General features: G+C 42.6%; 1 protein-coding gene across 2 annotated transcripts in view; it reads right to left on the reverse strand.

Annotated features, from left to right (window-relative positions):
* TRPT1 (tRNA phosphotransferase 1) overlaps positions 1 to 15,173 on the reverse strand; it is a 31,834-nt gene extending 16,661 nt beyond the window's left edge. The window contains exons 1-5 of one of the 2 annotated variants that reach the window (XM_089652811.1): positions 15,019 to 15,173; positions 14,754 to 14,799; positions 9,201 to 9,286; positions 8,199 to 8,280; positions 3,849 to 4,018 (exon numbers count right to left, since the gene is read on the reverse strand). In XM_089652811.1, coding sequence (XP_089508937.1) covers positions 3,849 to 4,018; positions 8,199 to 8,280; positions 9,201 to 9,248 — 300 coding nt within the window. In that variant the 5' untranslated portion in view covers positions 9,249 to 9,286; positions 14,754 to 14,799; positions 15,019 to 15,173. The remainder of the gene's footprint in view (positions 1 to 3,848; positions 4,019 to 8,198; positions 8,281 to 9,200; positions 9,287 to 14,753; positions 14,800 to 15,018) is intronic. The other variant, XM_089652812.1, reaches the window with a different exon arrangement.
* Positions 15,174 to 19,106: the final 3,933 nt, after the last annotated feature.

Consider the following 19,106-nt stretch of genomic DNA (forward strand, 5'->3'; position numbering starts at 1 on the left):
ATGAATTACTATAGGGGGGATGAATTACTATATGGGGGATGAATTACTATATGGGGGATTAATTACTATATGGGGGATGAATTACTATAGGGGGGATGAATTACTATAGGGGGGATGAATTACTATATGGGGGATGAATTACTATGGGGGATGAATTACTATAGGGGGGATGAATTACTATATGGGGGATGAATTACGATAGGGGGGATGAATTACTATATGGGGGATGAATTACTATGGGGGATGAATTACTATGGGGGATGAATTACTATGGGGGATGAATTACTATAGGGGGGATGAATTACTATATGGGGGATGAATTACTATAGGGGATGAATTACTATATGGGGGATGAATTACTATGGGGGATGAATTACTATATGGGGGATGAATTACTATATGAGGGATTAATTACTATATAGGGGATGAATTACTATATGGGGGATGAATTACTATAGGGGGGATGAATTACTATATGGGGGATGAATTACTATGGGGGATGAATTACTATGGGGGATGAATTACTATAGGGGGGATGAATTACTATGGGGGATGAATTACTATGGGGGATGAATTACTATAGGGGGGATGAATTACTATATGGGGGATGAATTACTATGGGGGATGAATTACTATGGGTGATGAATTACTATAGGGGGGATGAATTACTATAGGGGGGATGAATTACTATAGGGGGGATGAATTACTATGGGGGATGAATTACTATATGGGGGATGAATTACTATATGGGGGATGAATTACTATGGGGGATGAATTACTATGGGGGATTAATTACTATATGGGGGATGAATTACTATATGGGGGATGAATTACTATATGGGGGATGAATTACTATATGGGGGATGAGTTACTATATGGGGGATGAATTACTATATGGGGGATGAATTACTATGGGGGATGAATTACTATATGGGGGATGAATTACTATATGGGGGATGAATTACTATATGGGGGATTAATTACTATGCTTACTATGGGGGAATATTACTATACTTACTATGGATGACACATACACATCATTCATCTACTCTTGGTCCGGCCCCCGGGGTCCAATATATGAACCCATTGCGGCCCTCAAATCAAAAAGTTTGCCCACCCCTGATCTAATGCATACTGTGAGAAGCTCAAATTGGAGAGTGAAATCAGAGTTATTTTCAGTCCGTGCAAGATTGAAGAGACGACTGGAGTTCAGCTTTAAAGGGATTCAGTTAAATTTTTTATGCACCTACATACTTTTATGCCTTTATGATTCTATTTCTAAAGATTTGTCCGGTTTTCCTTTAGTGGCTATCTGCATATAGTTAGCAGATAGTCCAGACAAGCTAATGTTTGTTCTGTGAGAGCAGAAAAGGAAACCTGGTCATATATGGACTGAAATCTGGCTTGTTCACTAGAGATTATCCAAATATTGATCCATGTATGGGCACTGTGGTTGTACTCTACTGATCTGCTTCTGTATAACGACCCTGTCAGATTTTCCCTGTTCGATCAGCACAGTCTGCAGTGCTAATCAGTGTATTCTGACAGCGGCAAAGTCTCCCCGCTGTCAGAATACAATAGCTTAGCAGGGAAAATTTCTCCATATACACTGAATGTGTGAATGGGGAGGAAATAGGGTCGTTTGGTTTCCTTTTTTGGTCAGCTTGGCTGCCTAGAACCAATTACTGTCCATATAAAAAAATATGGTTTCCACGTACAAACTACAGCGACAACACTCTGCCGGGACCAACATTTTTACCGTGAGCATTTTCTTGTTTTACTGCTAACAAGTGTCAATGGGCAAGATTTACTAAAAGTGGAGAGTACAAAATCTAGTGCAGCTGAGCATGGTAGCCAATCAGCTTCTAACTTCAGTTTGTTCAATTAAACTTTGACAATTAAACCTGATTGGTTTCTATGAAGAGCTGCACCAGTTTGCACGCTCTAGTTTTAGTAAATCCCCCCTAATGTGTAATTAGAGTGATGTCCCCTCCAAATCCATAGGCTGAACGAACAATGACCGAACAACTACACACTGATAAGCCATCCACTGTGCTCTCTTCTTATGCTCCCTGTATATGTGCATGCAGCAAAGCCTCATTGGTATCTAGAAGCATTCCTTCTCCCAACGTCAGTTCTGCTCTGTATGGGATCAGAGGAAGATGATCAAGACAAATCCAGGGACTAAAAGTACCTCACTATATATATATATATATATATATATATATATATATATATATATATATATACACACACATATATATACATACACACACTGTACTGTACTCTCACACCTAGTGTGGTCAGTCTTTAATAGGAAAGCAGGGGGGGACAGGCTGGAATACCAGGGATTTCACACAAGGGAAGCAATGAAAAAAGAACAGGAAACTTTTTCATACAAGTACATGGTACAGCAGGCATATAAGGAATATGAAATGTTGGATTGACATATTCTTTTACTTAGTTGCATATAAACACAATTTATTATTTTTAAAGGAATACACAATTGCATTAAGTGTTTTTTTTTTACCTGCCTGAACTTCAGCACTAAACAATGTGATAATTGTGTGTATATATTGGGAATTCTACTTGTGAGATTTATGCGCTTAAAGTCTAACTAAACCCACAACAGTAAAATCAGTCTGTATATGCAGTAAAGCATGCTTGTTATACGCAAAGTGGAACCTAAGGGGTTAATCCTCTGCATTGTGTAAAAAAGCTGTCTGAACCTGACTTCACTGTCCCTCCTCCTGCTCAAATGTCCACAGTGATAAGACAGACTGAACCCGTGCCCTTCTGCACATGCTCAGTTTAGTGTGTATTGCTAGACAGGTTTTTTTTTTTTCTTGGGAGAGTGCATGCGATCAGCACAGGGCCAATCAAGACAGAGGTCAAGGGTTTTATATCCTCCTAGAGCAGAAATAAAACTCCTCCTGCAAGCTTTAACCAGTGCTCAGCTGAAGTCACAAGACTGCTCTAATTTCTGATGAGAAAAGGTATTTAACAGTGTATACTTACTAAAATAATTGCATTTCGATGTTGTGTGTACTGTGGGATATAGTGAATGCAGGGTCCGGGGAGACCAGATATAGTGAATGCAGGGTCCGGGGAGACCGGATATAGTGAATGCGGGGTTCGGGGAGACCAGATATAGTGAATGCGGGGTCCAGGGAGACCAGAGAATGCAGGGTCTTGGGAGACCAGATATAGTGAATGCAGGGTCCGGGGAGACCAGATATAGTGAATGCAGGGTCCGGGGAGACCAGATATAGTGAATGCAGGGTCCGGGGAGACCGGATATAGTGAATGCGGGGTCCGGGGAGACCAGATATAGTGAATGCGGGGTCTGGGGATACCAGATATAGTGAATGCAGGGTCCTGGGAGACCAGATATAGTGAATGCAGGGTCCTGGGAGACCAGATATAGTGAATGCAGGGTCCGGGGAGACCAGATATAGTGAATGCAGGGTCCTGGGAGACCAGATATAGTGAATGCAGGGTCCTGGGAGACCAGATATAGTGAATGCAGGGTCCTGGGTTTAGTAACACTTTAAGCTCCTCTATCTGCACACCTGCTGTGGCCACAAGTCATTTCTTCTTTTCCTGCTGGATTTTTTTAGTTTCTTTATAATATAGAAAATGCAGGTGCTGAAAAACACAAAGGTAGGCAGGAACACCCAAACTCCCAGGTGGATAATAACAAGAATTATGGCAGGGAGATCTCGCCTTTGGAGTGTTCAATACATGGTGCAGAATTATCCTACCATCCTCCACCACTAGCTGAAATATCGCTTTTGTGTGGACAGGTCCCGTTACTGACACCTGAAAACAGATTTATTCACCAGTACCTGTAAGGAGTGTCCTTGATTTGCTCGAATTTCCAGCTTCCCTTCTGGCTCTGAGCTTCTTAGCATGAATCTTTGCTTGTCATTGGATCTAACTACACGTTCAATGTCATTGAGAGAAAAGGAACGGAACTGAGGAAGGGAGAGGAGAGAGGAGACAGGGACAAAGCCATCTACAGGGACACATTATTGGGTGAAGTGTCAACAAATATTAATGAAAAGAGGTTTGGGTGTGAAATGAACAATGAGAAACAATTGGAGAACAAGTGTTAGGAACAGTGCCAAGGAGGGGGGGAAAAAAAAAATGATGTAAATTCATTTGCAGTAACATAGTTTCAGTGTGCATTTTCAAAAAATGCTGTAACCCTAAATTATTTTATCACACTTTTATCTCACATTTTTATCAGATATTTTTACGCCATTTTTCTGACAATTTTGTTTTACCATTTCTACCACTAAATGTATTGCTTAAACAGGGACAGGGTAACACAAAGGAATAAACCCTGAGAAATGTTCTATACCTTCTTCATTTTATCGAAAATTCTAGATAGAAAATGCATGGGACTTTTCTTTTTAACGGCCGATTCACACTGTACAGGCCTCAGAGCCAGTGTGAATGAGACTTTATTATGGATATTAAACTTATTTAATATTAACTTGGACATTCCGTTATTTATTAATAATTCGTGAAGTAGCTTTAAAAGAAGCCCTTACCAACCACTGTATCTGCAGCCACTGTGGAGCAATTAATCCTCAATTTTCACAGCGGAAGCACTGAAAATCTTTTCTAATCTAGTCCAGCTCTCCCCATCCAGTAATGGCTCCATAGTTTTTCAGCTTTCTAATTTCCAAAAGCAGGAGCTCTAAAAGGGGGGAAGCAAAGGCAGTAATGCTGCTGAAACAACGACTGCAGTGCTTCTGCTTTGAACTTTGTGAATTAATTGCTTCACAATGCCTGCAGTTGAAGAGGTCAGTGAGATCTTAATATAATGCTCATTTACTACTTGTAAATAATCTGTCAATACTTGAACATCTATAGTCTAGCCACAAGGCAAACTTCTGGGAAAACGACAAATCATAAACCAACACATCAGCATATGCCAAACCTCTTACTTTCAATATTTGCTCCTGTAGCACCACTATTAACATGTCACAGCTCCTGACAGACAGGACTATGCATGCTGCCCACTCAAATGCCTATAGCTACGCAAATGGTGACCACACTAAAGTCATTATTGACATAGACACTTGGGAATGCGTGCAGGCGGCACTGGAAGGGCATATGTTAAAATAAGAGATATGTATGGCCAGGTTATGCATTTTAAATCTTAAAATTAAAAAAAAAAGTTCACTGTGCTCAGGCTCAATTGACAAATGCGGTAAAGAGAGCTGCCAGCACTATAAGTTCAGATAATTAAACTCATGTAAATATATAGCTAAAAGTGCATCGCTAGAACATAACAAATCTATAAATAAGTGCCAGTTTATGTTTAAAAAAGTTTTCATGGAACAATGAAAAAATTGTATATATATATATATATATATATATATATATATATATATAAAAAATATATATTTATACACACAATTAATTAAAAGAACTCCATAAGTCCAAAGTTGGACTTATGTAGTTCTTTACATATACACACATATGTAGTTTTATATATATATATATATATATATATATATAAAAAATATATATTTATACACACAATTAATTAAAAGAACTCCATAAGTCCAACTTTGGACTTATGGAGCTCTTTCAATATATATATATATATATATATATATACATACATATACACATATACACACATACGCCCCGTGAGGACGTCGGATGGCGAAACTAGTAGGGAGGGGCTTCTTTTGGATGTCACTTCAGGACGCTCCTCGTAGACTGTCGGCTGTGATATCTTGGTGAGCGAGGCTTGTCCCTGCTTTCTTGAGGCTGTCATTGCTGGTGTCGGCTAGACACCCTGTTTGTGTATTTACTTATATATTTACTTATATTTAGCGCACTCTTTGATTTATTCACAGCTTCAAAATTCAGCTCGTTCAATTAGGGCTAATTCACACTGACTTGCACTAAAATGCATGTACATTTCCATCCATTTTAATTGCGTTTTAACGCACGCTGATATCCGTTGACAGACATTCTTACATCCGTTGACATATATTTTGCATTTTAGCGCAAAGCAACGTTATGGTGTAAACAGGACACATTATACAGTATTCTTTTCCAGATGACTTTCTGTTGATCTGCGTTTTAAAGCTGTGCTAAAATGCACTGGTATGAATTGGCCCTTAGCGCTTTCACAATAAAACCTGGAAGGTAGCTGGTTTCTATGCAGAGCTGTACCAGATTTTGCACTTTCCAGTTTTAGTAAATGTCCCCAGAGTGTAGCCATCTACCTTATGTGGCACTACCCCCTTAGGAGTTATTATTATTATTATTATACAGTATTTATAAAGCGTCAATAGTTCGCTCAGCACTGTACATTACAAAGGGGGACAGAACATGTGACAAAACAATACCAATACAATGCAAAACATGAGGGGATTGAGGGCCCTGCTCTTTCGAGCTTACAATCTAGGAGATGCTGAAGATTTGGGTCCCCCTATAGTCTTGCACAGCCAGCCAACACATATTCCCCTCCAGAGACAGTAAACAGTCCTTGAACTTGGTTTTTTGGATATTTTAGGGGATTTGAACTTGAATGAGGGATACGTGGGATGCCCAAGACACTGTTAAACGGAGGACAACTTCCTGGAACTATGTACAAGTACTCAGAAGGGTTTCTCTTCTTGGAGACCTATCTAGCCTCTCCTGGCAAACCACCCCAAACCCCAGATAGCCCTCTTCTATCCAGCTGTCTGGAGAAATCCCTGGACAAAGGGGAGCTAGAGGCCAAAGCTTTAAAGCATAGTCCAGCTGGGGCCTAGTTAGGTTTCCCACCTAAATGCCCTCTCCCCTACTTCAGTCTAATTTGGTGTAGAAGTACTCACTGTCCTTCTTCTGCAAGCTGCAGGTTGATAGCTGCCTTCAGGCCTTCTGCTGGGCTGGCTCCTTCCTTAGCTCCACAAATGGTCCTCACTCCAGGGGCCAGTGAGCTTCAGCTTTCCCTGTCAGCTCCATCCTGGGGGCAGGCCCCTTCCCTAGGCTCCACACTCCCAGGCTCCACACTCCAGCTCCTGCTCTCACATCTTCCACCTGAACTCTCTTGCTACTGAGCAGACTCAGTTGCTTTTAAAGTATAGCTAAAGGTAAATCTTTTTTTTGTTTTGGACAGAGTGGAGAGTGATTAGAACCCGTCTTTTTTTTTTTTCTTTGCGGTGTGACCCAGTTTGGGAGATTCACCCTCTATATTTGTCCTGTTTGCTATTATCATTGAAAGTGAAAAGTAAAAGAAAACCCCAAATTTTGGGTTGTCCCCAGAAAAAGTAATACAGGGGAAATCTTCCAATGGGGACACTAGTTTTGGTGATCTGCGGGTGCCCAAGGAATCCCCTAATTTGCAGGGATTTCCTATTACTTCCTGTTTGGCTATGGGATAGGAAGTGAAGGGAATCACCACAATGGGACACAGATGGCAAAAGAAAAAAAAAAAAATCTGACAGGAGATCTAATTCTCCCTTATTAGACTATTTAGAATGGAATAAAAAAATAAGTTTGGCCTTTAATTCTACTTTAAGGGCTGTCCTGACCCCATGCAAAGCCTCCTGCTTGGGGAATGGCCAGAATCCCTTAAGAGTGAGGACCAGTTCCTACTCACCCCCACCCACTGAGTTCTAGAAACTTCTCCATGTCTCTAGATCAGGGGGAGGTATCAGAGAACTGATCTGTAAAGCCCCTCAGCCCTGACCCAAATTTTACCCCTCTGACTATTTTTCCAGGCTGCTACTCAGCCTCCTACTAAAAAAATATTCAACTTGCTCCCCCTAGCTGTTAGTGGTACCAGTCTACAGTCAAAGTGGCATCAATATGGCTTGTGTTACCGTATACGTTCTGCCATAATACAACTACTCCCTATTAAACTGAAAGCTGTTTCCTATACCATACTGATACATCAACCTAAAGCTTGCATCCATTTTGTCTCCACAACATATATTTTAAAAGGTAAAAGAAGATTCTGTCACAAAACACCTAATCAAGTTCTCATGGAAGCAGCCACCCCCCAGCTCCTGCGATTCAGTGACATCACAAATTATTTTAGTTTCACTAGCCCATCACTACTATGTGGCACACGCGTCAGAGATTGTGTCAGTGAGAGTTCACAGTCTGATTTCCTTTTAAAGGATAGGTTTTACTGAACATATATTAGCTCTCCAAAATTCATAACCAGCACCACTTACCTGATTCCATTTCTAAGCCCATAGAGACAGCTCCATGACGCAATGCATAGGATAAAAGCTTTGATAAACGCACATCTGGATCCTGCCAGGGAGAGACAGATTGGTAATTCAATCTAAGTTATAACCATCCTATAGAAATTATTTTTGAGTGGCAAATCCTTGAATCCCCAACAAGAAGTATAAATGACTATGTTACGAAAAACTGCATAGGGCCCCTAGCTGCATATGCTATATGTTGTTTTTAATGCAGTGCAAAGTTATTGTATTCAAAGTACAAAGTTATTGTATTCAAAGTAAGTAATCCATAGCAAATAAAATGTATATGTTACAGATCTAAAATCAGTAAACTGAAATCTGATTGGATACTATGAGTTGTATAATTTTGCAAATCATCATTGCGCTGCCTAATAAACAAATGTAAGTCTTCTTCTAGGATAGCCTGTTCTAGGCTATCAGTAAGCAATGGTATGTTCTCATTGGCCCATTATATCCCAGGAAGGTGAAGTAGTTCAACAGTCCTGTGCGTACAAACATCAGAGAACATTCATATTATCTGGCTAATGTAACAGACATCTCCAGCCAATTAGAGAGGGAGTCAGTAGGCCAGACTGGATTTTGCCATTGTCTGTTGACCCAATTGGAGAAGTTGGGCAGAGAGTTGCCATTTTCTACAACAGATGCAAACACAGATCTGTGCAACAATTATTTACTAGAAATATAATTTGTTATGTGTATAATTTAAGACCTGGTGGCTGGACTAGGAATGTCTGTAGGCACCTTTAGCTTCAGCAAGCCAACATTTTCAATGTAGAAGGTTCATGATATATTTCTGTTAATGCAAAAAACATTGTATTTAATATAATGTAAAAGCAACCTGTCTTCAACACAATGGACCATGTGTTCTCTTCTGGATGACATTCTTGTTTACCTCTTGTACTTCTGCCATCATTCATGCCTCATTGGTAGCGTTGAGTGAGATATTTTACAGCTTCCTTTATTTACCTGATTTCTTCCTCCTCTCCTCCTGTGACTGGAGTGTGATCTCTCCATAACTGTCAAATCCTTTCAGGCAGAACAATCTCTCTTTCCTGTAATAAAGAACACAGAATAGTACAGCTTAGACATGTCACTGGAGAGTTAGCAGCAAAATCAGATATCAGAAATCTGCTTTTAGGAAGATAAATCAGTGAGGGGACATAATACATGTGGTGTTGCTGCAAGAGACAATCAATCAGGGAAATGTCACACAAGGGATTCTACAAAATGCACTTTCCTGAAAGGAGAAATGTTGTAATTAAAAAAAAAATAAAATATATATATATATATACACACACATACACATACTTTCATACTGGAGGCATTACCGTGTGATGCTGCAGCTGTCCCCTGCTAGCTCTAAGCCTCACAACTAACACGTTTTCACTGAGCAGAGAGCGGTGACTGTCAGGCATGGGCTCTCTGCTCTGCCCCCCCAACACCCATTGGAGAGCCAGGCAAGAGAAGGGGTAGGAGCAGCTGGCTTAGCCTCCCAGCTAGCTGAGCCACCTGCTCCTACCCCTTCTCCTGTAAAAGTTCACCTTTTGACAAAAAATAATAAATGCAAATTTTTTTGCAGATATAAAATGTGCATTTATTTATTTCTTGTTAAAGGAGCCTGTAAACCATTCCACCAATGATCAGCAGATAGCTGGTGCCATGCAGGTCTCCTGCATACCTGTCAGTATTTCTGCTTGCCCGCACAGGATGTACGGGCAAGCAGATATAATGACAGGAAGAATAAATGAACCGTGTGGAGCTCCATGGGAGTTCAGAAAACAAGTGTACAATCCAAACGCACACGTTCCTGCATTAAAAATGGCTGTGTGTATTCTGTGGGTTCTGCAGTGACTGTCAGCTGGAACCGAACAGAATCAGCAAGGGAGAATGTCACCAGCGAACCGAGGATCACCAATATGGGTCCAAAGGTTTTAATGAACGATCACATAGTTACAGCAAGGCAACGTTTTGGAGTCTCCCAGGACCCTTTCATCAGGCACTGAGGACTACAAGCTGACAGCCGCTAGGGTGGAACTCTGTGAATGAATGACATAGCCAAGCACCGCACAGTCGCACTTTTTTTTTAAAAAGAGCGGCAGCTGCATCATTGGGAACATGTTACATGTTCCACCCTAAAAACAGGTGGAACATGTAACATGTTCCCAGAGGTGAACTTATCTTTTAACAGCCTAAGACTCATCTCCTTACTCCCTTTTTGCCTCCAAACTCCTTGAACATCTAGTCTACATGCGGCTGAGCTTCCACCTCATTCAGTATAACCTTCTTGATCCCCTTCAGTCTGTATTTCGCCAGCAACAATCCACAGAAACTGCTTTCTTAAAACTCACAAATGACTTACTAACAGCTAAAACCAATGGTCACTTCTGTACTCTTACTCTTGGACCTCTCTACTGCCTTTGGTACAGTTGACCACCCCTCCTATTCAAAAAAAATCTATTTCCTTGGTCTCTGTGATTGTACTTTCTGTTGGCTCTCATCTTACCTATCTCACCGCACCTTCAGTGTCACTTACTACTCTACTTCCTCTTCTCCTATTCCTTTTACCGTCGGGTACCCCAAAGTTGTGTCCTTGGACATCTTTTATTCTTGATTTACACCTCCTCCCTGGGTCAGCTGATAGCTTCCAATGGCTTCCAAAACCATATCTATGCTGATGACACCCAAATCTATCTTTCTATCACGCAGCTCACTCCATTAGTTTCCTCACATATCACTGATTTACTAACAGACATATTAATATGGATGTCACACCACTTCCTCAAACTCAATCTATCCAAAACTGAGCTCTTAATATTTCCTCTCCCATGTGCCCCTTCCCCTGATTTCTCAGTCAAGGTCGATGGCACAACTATCAACCCGTCCCCGCATACCAGGGTGCTAGGGGTATCCCTGGACTATGAATTCACCTTTCAGGCCCACATCCAATCCCTGTCCAAGTCATGCCACCTCAACCTCCAGAACATCTCCAGAATACACCCTTTTTTAACCACTTGAGCTCCAGAAGATTTACCCCCCTTAATGACCAGGCCTCTTTTTGATACTTGGCGCTGCACTAATTCAACTGATAATTGCGTGGTCATGCAATGCTGCACCCAAACGAAATTTACATCCTTTTTTTACACAAATAGAGCTTTCTTTCGGCGGTATTTGATCACCTGTGCTCTTTTTATTTTTCACGCTATAAACAAAAAAAGGCCAAACATTTTGAAGAAAAACAATATTTTTTACTTTCAGCTATAAAAAATATATAGTAAACTCAAAGTTGGTTATAAATTTAGGCCAAAATGTATTCTGCTACATGTTTTTGGTAAAAAAATCCCAATAAGTGTATATTGATTGCTTTTTGTGAACGTTATAGCGTCTACAAACTATGGTATAAATACTGCAATTTACACCATTTTTTTGCTATACAGCGCTGCGCTAGTTTAACGGACAATTGAGCGGTCATGCAATATGGTACATAAATGAAATTTACATCCTTTTTTTCCCCACAAATTGAGCTTTCTTTCGGTGGTATTTGATCGCCTGTGCGGTTTTTATTTTTTGCGCTATAAAAAAAAAGGCTGACAATTTTGAGGAAAAAAAACAATATTTTGGACTTTTTGCTATAAAACATGTCCAGTAAAAAAAAAATTAAAAATCAAATTTAGTCATAAATTTCTGCCAAAATGCATTCTGCGTCATGTCTTTGGTAAAAAAAAAAAACAATACGTGTAAATTAATTGGTTTACGTGAAAGTTATAGCATTTACAAATGGCGGGAAAGATACTGGGATTTTTAGGTTTTTTTTATACTAATAATGGTGGCGATCAGCGACTTATGGCGGCGATCAGGGACTTATGGCGGGACTGCGGCGGACATTCTGACATTGGGGGGTACTAACTTGGGGTCACTGACATCCCCAGTGACACCAATACAGTGATAAGTGCAAAAAAAAAACCACTGACACTGTACTAATGGCACTGGGGAGGAAGGGGTTAACTTTATTTTGCAGGGAAGGGTTATCTGTGTGAGGAGGAGTGTTTTACTAGGGGGCGGGGGTGTGTGCTGAAGGCAACACCGCTGATCGGGAGAGGGAAACTCTTCTGTCCAGGTCAGTGTGTTCTCGAGCTGTCAGGGAAGTGACAGAGAGCACAGCTACTGCAGCTGTGCTCTCTGTCACTGATTGCCGCCGATCGCCAGGTCATAGCCGGTAAGGACCGGCTGTGACCCGGCGACTGACATCCGCGGCTGTGATCGGCGGGACAAGCAGGGCGGTGGCGCGCCTCGCGCACGCCCCCTACCTGTTTACAAAACACACGTTTTAAAACGTGGTTTTGCCTGCCCGTGCCGCCCTGCCACCGTATTTCTACAGTGGCAGGGCGGCAAGTGGTTAAGGAATAACATCACAAAGCTTTGAATTCACTCCTTGGTTATCATTTGTCTCAATTACTGCAACTTCTTTCTCATTGGTTTACCTTTACATAGGCTATCCCCCCTTCAGTCCATCATGAATGCTGCTGCCAGACTCATCCACCTTTACAACCTTTCAGTGTCTGCTACTTCTCTTTGCCAATCCCTCCACTGGCTTCTGTTTCCCCAACGAATAAAATTCAAAATACTAAAAACTTACAAAGCCATCCACAACTCTGCCCCCAGCTATATCACTAACCTGGTCTCATAATATCAACCAAACTGCACTCTTTGGTCCTCCCAAGACCTCCTGCTCTCTAGCTCCCTTGTTTCTCCTCCCATCCTCGCCTTCAGGACTTCTCCCATCCTATGTAATTCCTTACCCCAATCTGTCCGACTATGTCCAAATCTATCCATCTATCCCTAAAAACCCTTCTAACTGCTTCCCGACCACCCTACAGCAGAACTACTGCTACAGGGTGGCAGGGCTGCGCAAAATCACACACACACATATATGTGATTTTGTATTCCCAGGTAGGAGCTGCATGTGCACAGCGTGCGTGCCCTACTCGTGCCGCTATTGGCAGCTACAGCTGTCCATCACTGGGTCCCAGCCAGAGATCCCCTGCCGTCACCCGGTGATCGCCAAGGAAGGGAGAGAGGTCTGTATTTAAAAAATACAGATCTCTCCTCTGTCAGCTCCAGCACACTGCTTTGTATTGCTCCGCATAGCAGAGTAATACAAAGCAGCGTGCTTACACAGTAAAACGCAATAAAACACATACATTTAACCCTTTGATCGCCCCACATGTTAACCCCTTCCTGCTCAGTGTCATTAGTACAGTGTCAGTGCTTTTTATTAGCACTGATGACTGTATTAGTGTCACTGGGGATGTCGGTGACAGTTAGTCAGTTAGCCAGTGTAAGAATGACCGGCACAATCCTGCAGTCCCACTATAAGATGCTGATCGCTGCCATTACTAGTATGGAAAAAAAATTTCCAGTATATATACCGCCATTTGTAAACGCTATAACTTTCAGGCAAACCAATTAATTTACACATATTGGGATTTTTTTTAGCAAAGACGTAGCAGAATACATTTTGGCCTAAATTTATGACAAAATTCGATTTTTGAAATTTTTTTACTGGACATGTTTTATAGCAAAAAGTCAAAAATATTGTTTTTTTTCAGGCTATAACTTTCAGGCAAACCAATTAATTTACACATATTGGGATTTTTTTTAGCAAAGACGTAGCAGAATACGTCCATGGTGACACTGTACTACTTGTGGAGGGTGATGAAGATTTTTTTTGTTACACTGATTGCTTTTACACCCATAAAGGCTGTAAAAGCAACCATTTCTCCTTCTCTCTGGCTGCATTCTTGCAGCCATTGAGAACTACTGTGTGAGCTGTGATTGGTCACAGCTTGTCACATAGTACAAGGATGTTGTGAATAACCTTGTAGCATGTGACCTCTGTGGTCATTCACAGATTTCACGTGTAGTAAGCAATGATATCAGAAGTGACATCTTGCTTACTACTCTGCATGCGATCACTGATTGGCCAATTAGTGATCACATGATCGGGACCTCGCACAGAGGTCCCGTACTACGATCGGTGCTCCACTGTGTCCGGAGGACACAGCGGGCACCGGATCACGGTGCTGCACGCTCCCAAGGAGCACGCAGAAGCAGGAGGCAGGGAGGACGTTTATCCTGCTTCTAACTAATACACTGTATTTTTACTTTCTCCATGAGCTCATCCCCCACAGTTGTTACCATTCGTATCACTTGACTCTCTCAGATTGTAAGATCTAACGAGCAGGGCCCTCTGATTCCTCTGGCACCAAACTGTATTGTAACTGTACTGTCTGCCCTCATTTTGTAAAGCGCTGAGCAAACTGTTGGCATTTATAAATCCTGTATAATAATAATAATAAAACTGTGCAGCTCCGTTTACATGCTGAAGAATGCTGTGAGCAGAGAATCGCATGTCTCTTCTGCAATAAGGAGCTGCCTGCTCGCAGTTTGTGACAGCGGAACTTTATTCATTCATAGTCCACGTACCTGGGGGTGTAAAAATTATGTCCTTTGCCTACATACCTGGTGCTATAAGGTGCCCCTCTTTCCTATGGCAGAAAGTTGGTTTCTATTAAAAATAAATGTTAAAAAGCGTCATTGGAAAGTGTTAAGACAGAACCCAGATAATAGCCAACCGCTGCAGATCCTCACTCGCCTGGCACCAATGCTGCAAACGGCACTAGGAGGGCCCAATTTCCCACAATGTCTGTGAAAAAGATGAATTCATAAAACAAGAATACAAAATTACAGTCACAACTACAAGTACCAGAATGCATCAATAACTGACCTCCAGAGGAGGGGCTCAGGGATTCAGGGAAATCCTCGTAACCGAACTCTGCATGAATCCAACATGAAACTCAGTACAAGTCAGATCACTATGGGTGAAGTGTTTGCTGTCTCCAGGAAGATCCTGAGCCCTGCCCTGCTCTTGTGCTGTGACTGGGACCTTGTACAGGAAGTGCCTAGGTGCATGCTGGGAAATGTAGTTTTGGAGAGCAGGCAGCACCTGCTGTAGTCTGTATCCTAGAAGTGATCTGCAGCCAGAAAGCAAAACATTCAGCTGTCTGCATTTCATTTTTAAAAAGCACACTTGCTCTGTATAGGAGTGTGTATTGAAATATCAGCAGCAGACTTGGCTTATACTATTGGCAGCCGTTGTGTCATCATATATAAAGTGCTGTTCTATTTTTATATACATCGTAACAATTTGTAACCATGGAAATGCAGCTCATGAAATAAAAATATATTTGAAATATATTTTAAAATTATTCTTCCCAAATATATTGACATATATTTGTAATGCTACAATTTTGGCCGTATTCAATATATTTCAATAAATATATTTAGTGTGTCCAGCAGTCAGCTTTTCTGCTTTGTTAAATTCTGGAGTTCCTGTGCCCCGCAGGGGGTGGGAGATGAGGTTGATCTCAGCAGGGAGCGCAAGCAGCATGGTTGGCACCAGGGGCTTAGTCAAATTGAAAGGACCATATAATGTCCCTATGGGAGGGAGAATGGGCAGAGCTTGAGTCAGAATGGACAGAGCAGCTCATGGCTGCAGGCCTCTCTAGGAGATGCATTGAACTGTGCTTTTGCCTTGAAGCGGTCTTGAAGCTTTGGCCAGGACACACAGCCCTCTGAAGACCCGTGAGGAGTTGGCGCCTATCTGCCTAGACTTCCTCTGCTGAGGCCACTGCTGGCTGGTGAGTCCGTGAATTGCTACCCTGTGCCAAGGACTTAACCCTCTCTACTCTGCCTCCTTGTTGTGTGCCCACCTGGACTTAGCCCATTGCCTGCCAGAGCCTGCCTCCCTGTTGTGTGCTCACCTGGACTTAATCCATTGCCTGCCAAAGCCTGCCTCCCTGTTGTGTGCCCACCTGGACTTAACCCATTGCCTGCCAAAGCCTGCCTCCCTGTTGTGTGCCCACCTGGACTTAACCCATTGCCTGCCAGAGCCTGCCTCCCTGTAGTGTGCCCACCTGGACTTAACCCATTGCCTGCCAGAGCCTGCCTCCTTGTTGTGTGCTAACCTAGACATAACCCATTGCCTGCCAGAACCTGCCTCCCTGTTGTGGGCCCAGACAGTGCTATGGACTAACCCCCCCTTTGTTGCCTAGCAGAACTTGGTGATCCTTGTTGTGTGTCCCACCCTGTGGTACGGACTTAACTTTTGTTTTGCCAGAACCTTGCTATACTCATTGTGTGCCCTCCAAATCACTCAGTAAAAATCACTATCCCACCTACACCTCTGTCACAGGCACTATTATTTCCACTGATACCAGCAATGGGGCACTGTTATTCCCACTTAAACAATCGAAAAGTTTGGAGAATCCAGAACTACGCTTTTTGTCCATAGACTCCAGGGTGGCCTTGGGGTTCCCAATGTAACTAAATATCAGGCGAGCCAGATCACCCCGCTATCTATCTGTTGTATGCTTCCTCAGACATACCTCTCTGGGTCCTGCTGGAATTACCTAATTGTGCCCCTATTGCGATTTCGACACTTCTATGGCTTCCCCCTGCCCTGCGCCCCACAGCACTGAGTCCGATTTTGCTCCATGGTTTACAAGTGTGGGACTCGTAAGGTTACTCCAGTGGCCTAATGTCACCTTTCTTGCCTTTGCTCCCGATTACTAACAACCCCCTCTTTCTACCAGGTTTAGATCAACCAAGGGCGTTTTCTTGGTGGGTGGCCAACGGTTTTTCACAAGTATGACACTTTTTGACCTCTCGGTCCTTCCCCACCTGGAATTCTCTTCGGGAGTCATGGGATGTCCCTCCGGCGGAATTTTTTTCATTACCTTCATTTGCGGCATTGGCTGCTCTCATTGCGGGGCACTTCTGTTTTCCCGTACCAGAAATCTGCCTTTAAACTGCTTTGCCAACAGCGGCCGGGCGCCACAGACCTCATCTCCTTTCTTTATGCAGCCTTGAATAGACGCTCATCGCATACTTCTCTTTCATATGTCGTTCAGTGGGAGCGCGACCTGGGAGTGGTTGTGGATCTGGGGGACTGGAATAGAGCCTGGTCGCTTGTAGCTAAATGCTCTTTTAATACGACCACGCTGGAGGCGGCCTACAAGGTATAGTTTTGTTGGTTTTGGGTTCCGGCTCATTTGGCACAGGCAAACCCTGCCTGCAGTGATCGATGCTTTCATGGTGATGTATTGCATATCTGGTGGTCATGCCCGAGGCTGCTTCGTTTTTGGTCTTGTGTGTTTGGCCTCTTTTTCACCTTGTTCCATCTCTCTATACGACAGGATGCTCGATATGCTTTGCTTCATTGTCCCATATTGGGCCTCTTGTCTCATCAGCAGAAGTTGGCTTCCTATTTGTTTTTGTCGGCCTCTAGAACAATTGCTCCGGCATGGAAACGCCCGTTTGTCCCTCTTCAGGGGTGCGGGACTGTATGACCACTATGATGCTCAATGAACAGATGTCGAGTATCTGCAACGACTCCCAACGTAAATTCTTGAAAATATGGGAGCAGTGGTTGCAATACCTTCCCACACTTCCCTGGCTAGCCTGGGGATGTGATGTTGCGTTCTTGGATCCCTGCTCTTGGTTTGGTTATATTTTTTCTTTTGTACTTCTCCTTCCTTTCCCCCCTTTTTTCTGTTTGCTTTTGGTGTGACAGTGGATAGCTGCCTTTAGTTTGAGTTATTATCAGTGTTATATTTATGTTTTGTTATTTAAGTGCCATTGATGGCCCCTCTGTGGGCGTATCTTTTGCCCTGTTGTTAGAGCACTGATTTTCTCTAATTTTCTAATTCTTCTATGTGAAATTGATAGCCCCTGTGTGTGCGTGATTTGTTGATCCTGTGTTAATTGTTATAAATTAATAAAAACCATTGAAATACAAAACGTTTTGGAGAACCTGCTCTGGGTCATTGGCAGGCCCTCGGTGTCCTCATTTCAGTGCAGGACTGCTGTTTCTGCATTATATGTGATGATGTCAGAGTGATTGCAACTGACGGGGAACCAGTCTAACACCCCGGTCACATCAAACCCGACTTTGAAATCGTGCAACTTGCAGTGAAGTCGCACGATTTCAAAGTTGGGTGATATACCGATTTCAGATGCAATTTGCAAGACATCAAACACAGATGTCTATGCAAATCACACCAAAAGTAGTACATGTACTAGTTTGAATTCGGTGCGGCTCCGACCAAGTCGGAACTGAACCGATATGACCGCTGTAGTTGCGGATGATAGGGTGCAACTTGGCATGCGATTTGCAAGTCATGCAAATCACATGCTAATTCGCATCCAGTGTGACTGGGGACTTAGGGAGGAATAGGATAAATATTGCAGTTTTATGTTCCCCTTGGACAAAATAAACATTTAATCCTTGCAGTTCTGGAGGGGCCCCATTACAAAGTTGTTTTTTTGTGGTGTTCAGCTTTAATCTGTTTCCCACACCGTTTCTCACCTCTTTAGTTTTTTTTTGGGGGGTGGGGATGGTTATGCTTTCTGAAGCACTGTTTTGCTCATCCAAGTCTGCATTCATGTCTCTCACCAGATTCAAAATGTGTGGGACTGGTAATCTAGTGCACTTGGGATATCGGAAGCAGGACACCCTGTGGACGGGGCTTAGCGCCCAATACGGGGACCCTCACGAACATGCTCACAAATGCCCTGAGAGCACAGGGCCGCAGTCATGCAAAGTCAGCATTAAAGCAGCACCCTAACTCAGACACTTGAGGTTAAGCACTTTTCTCATGTCACTGTACTCTTCCTCTCATGAATGCAGCAGTTCTGAGGGGACAATGTGAAGCCTGTGTCTCGCTCACCAGCACAGCCATAGCTTGTCACCCCAATCTCAGTGACAATGTGAGTTCCCGCCAGACTCTCAGAGCAGAACTATGTTGCTAATAA

This window comes from Staurois parvus, unplaced genomic scaffold (assembly GCF_062004578.1).
Source record: "Staurois parvus isolate SC_StPar_1 unplaced genomic scaffold, SC_StPar_1.0 ptg000694l, whole genome shotgun sequence".
NCBI lineage: Eukaryota > Metazoa > Chordata > Amphibia > Anura > Ranidae > Staurois > Staurois parvus.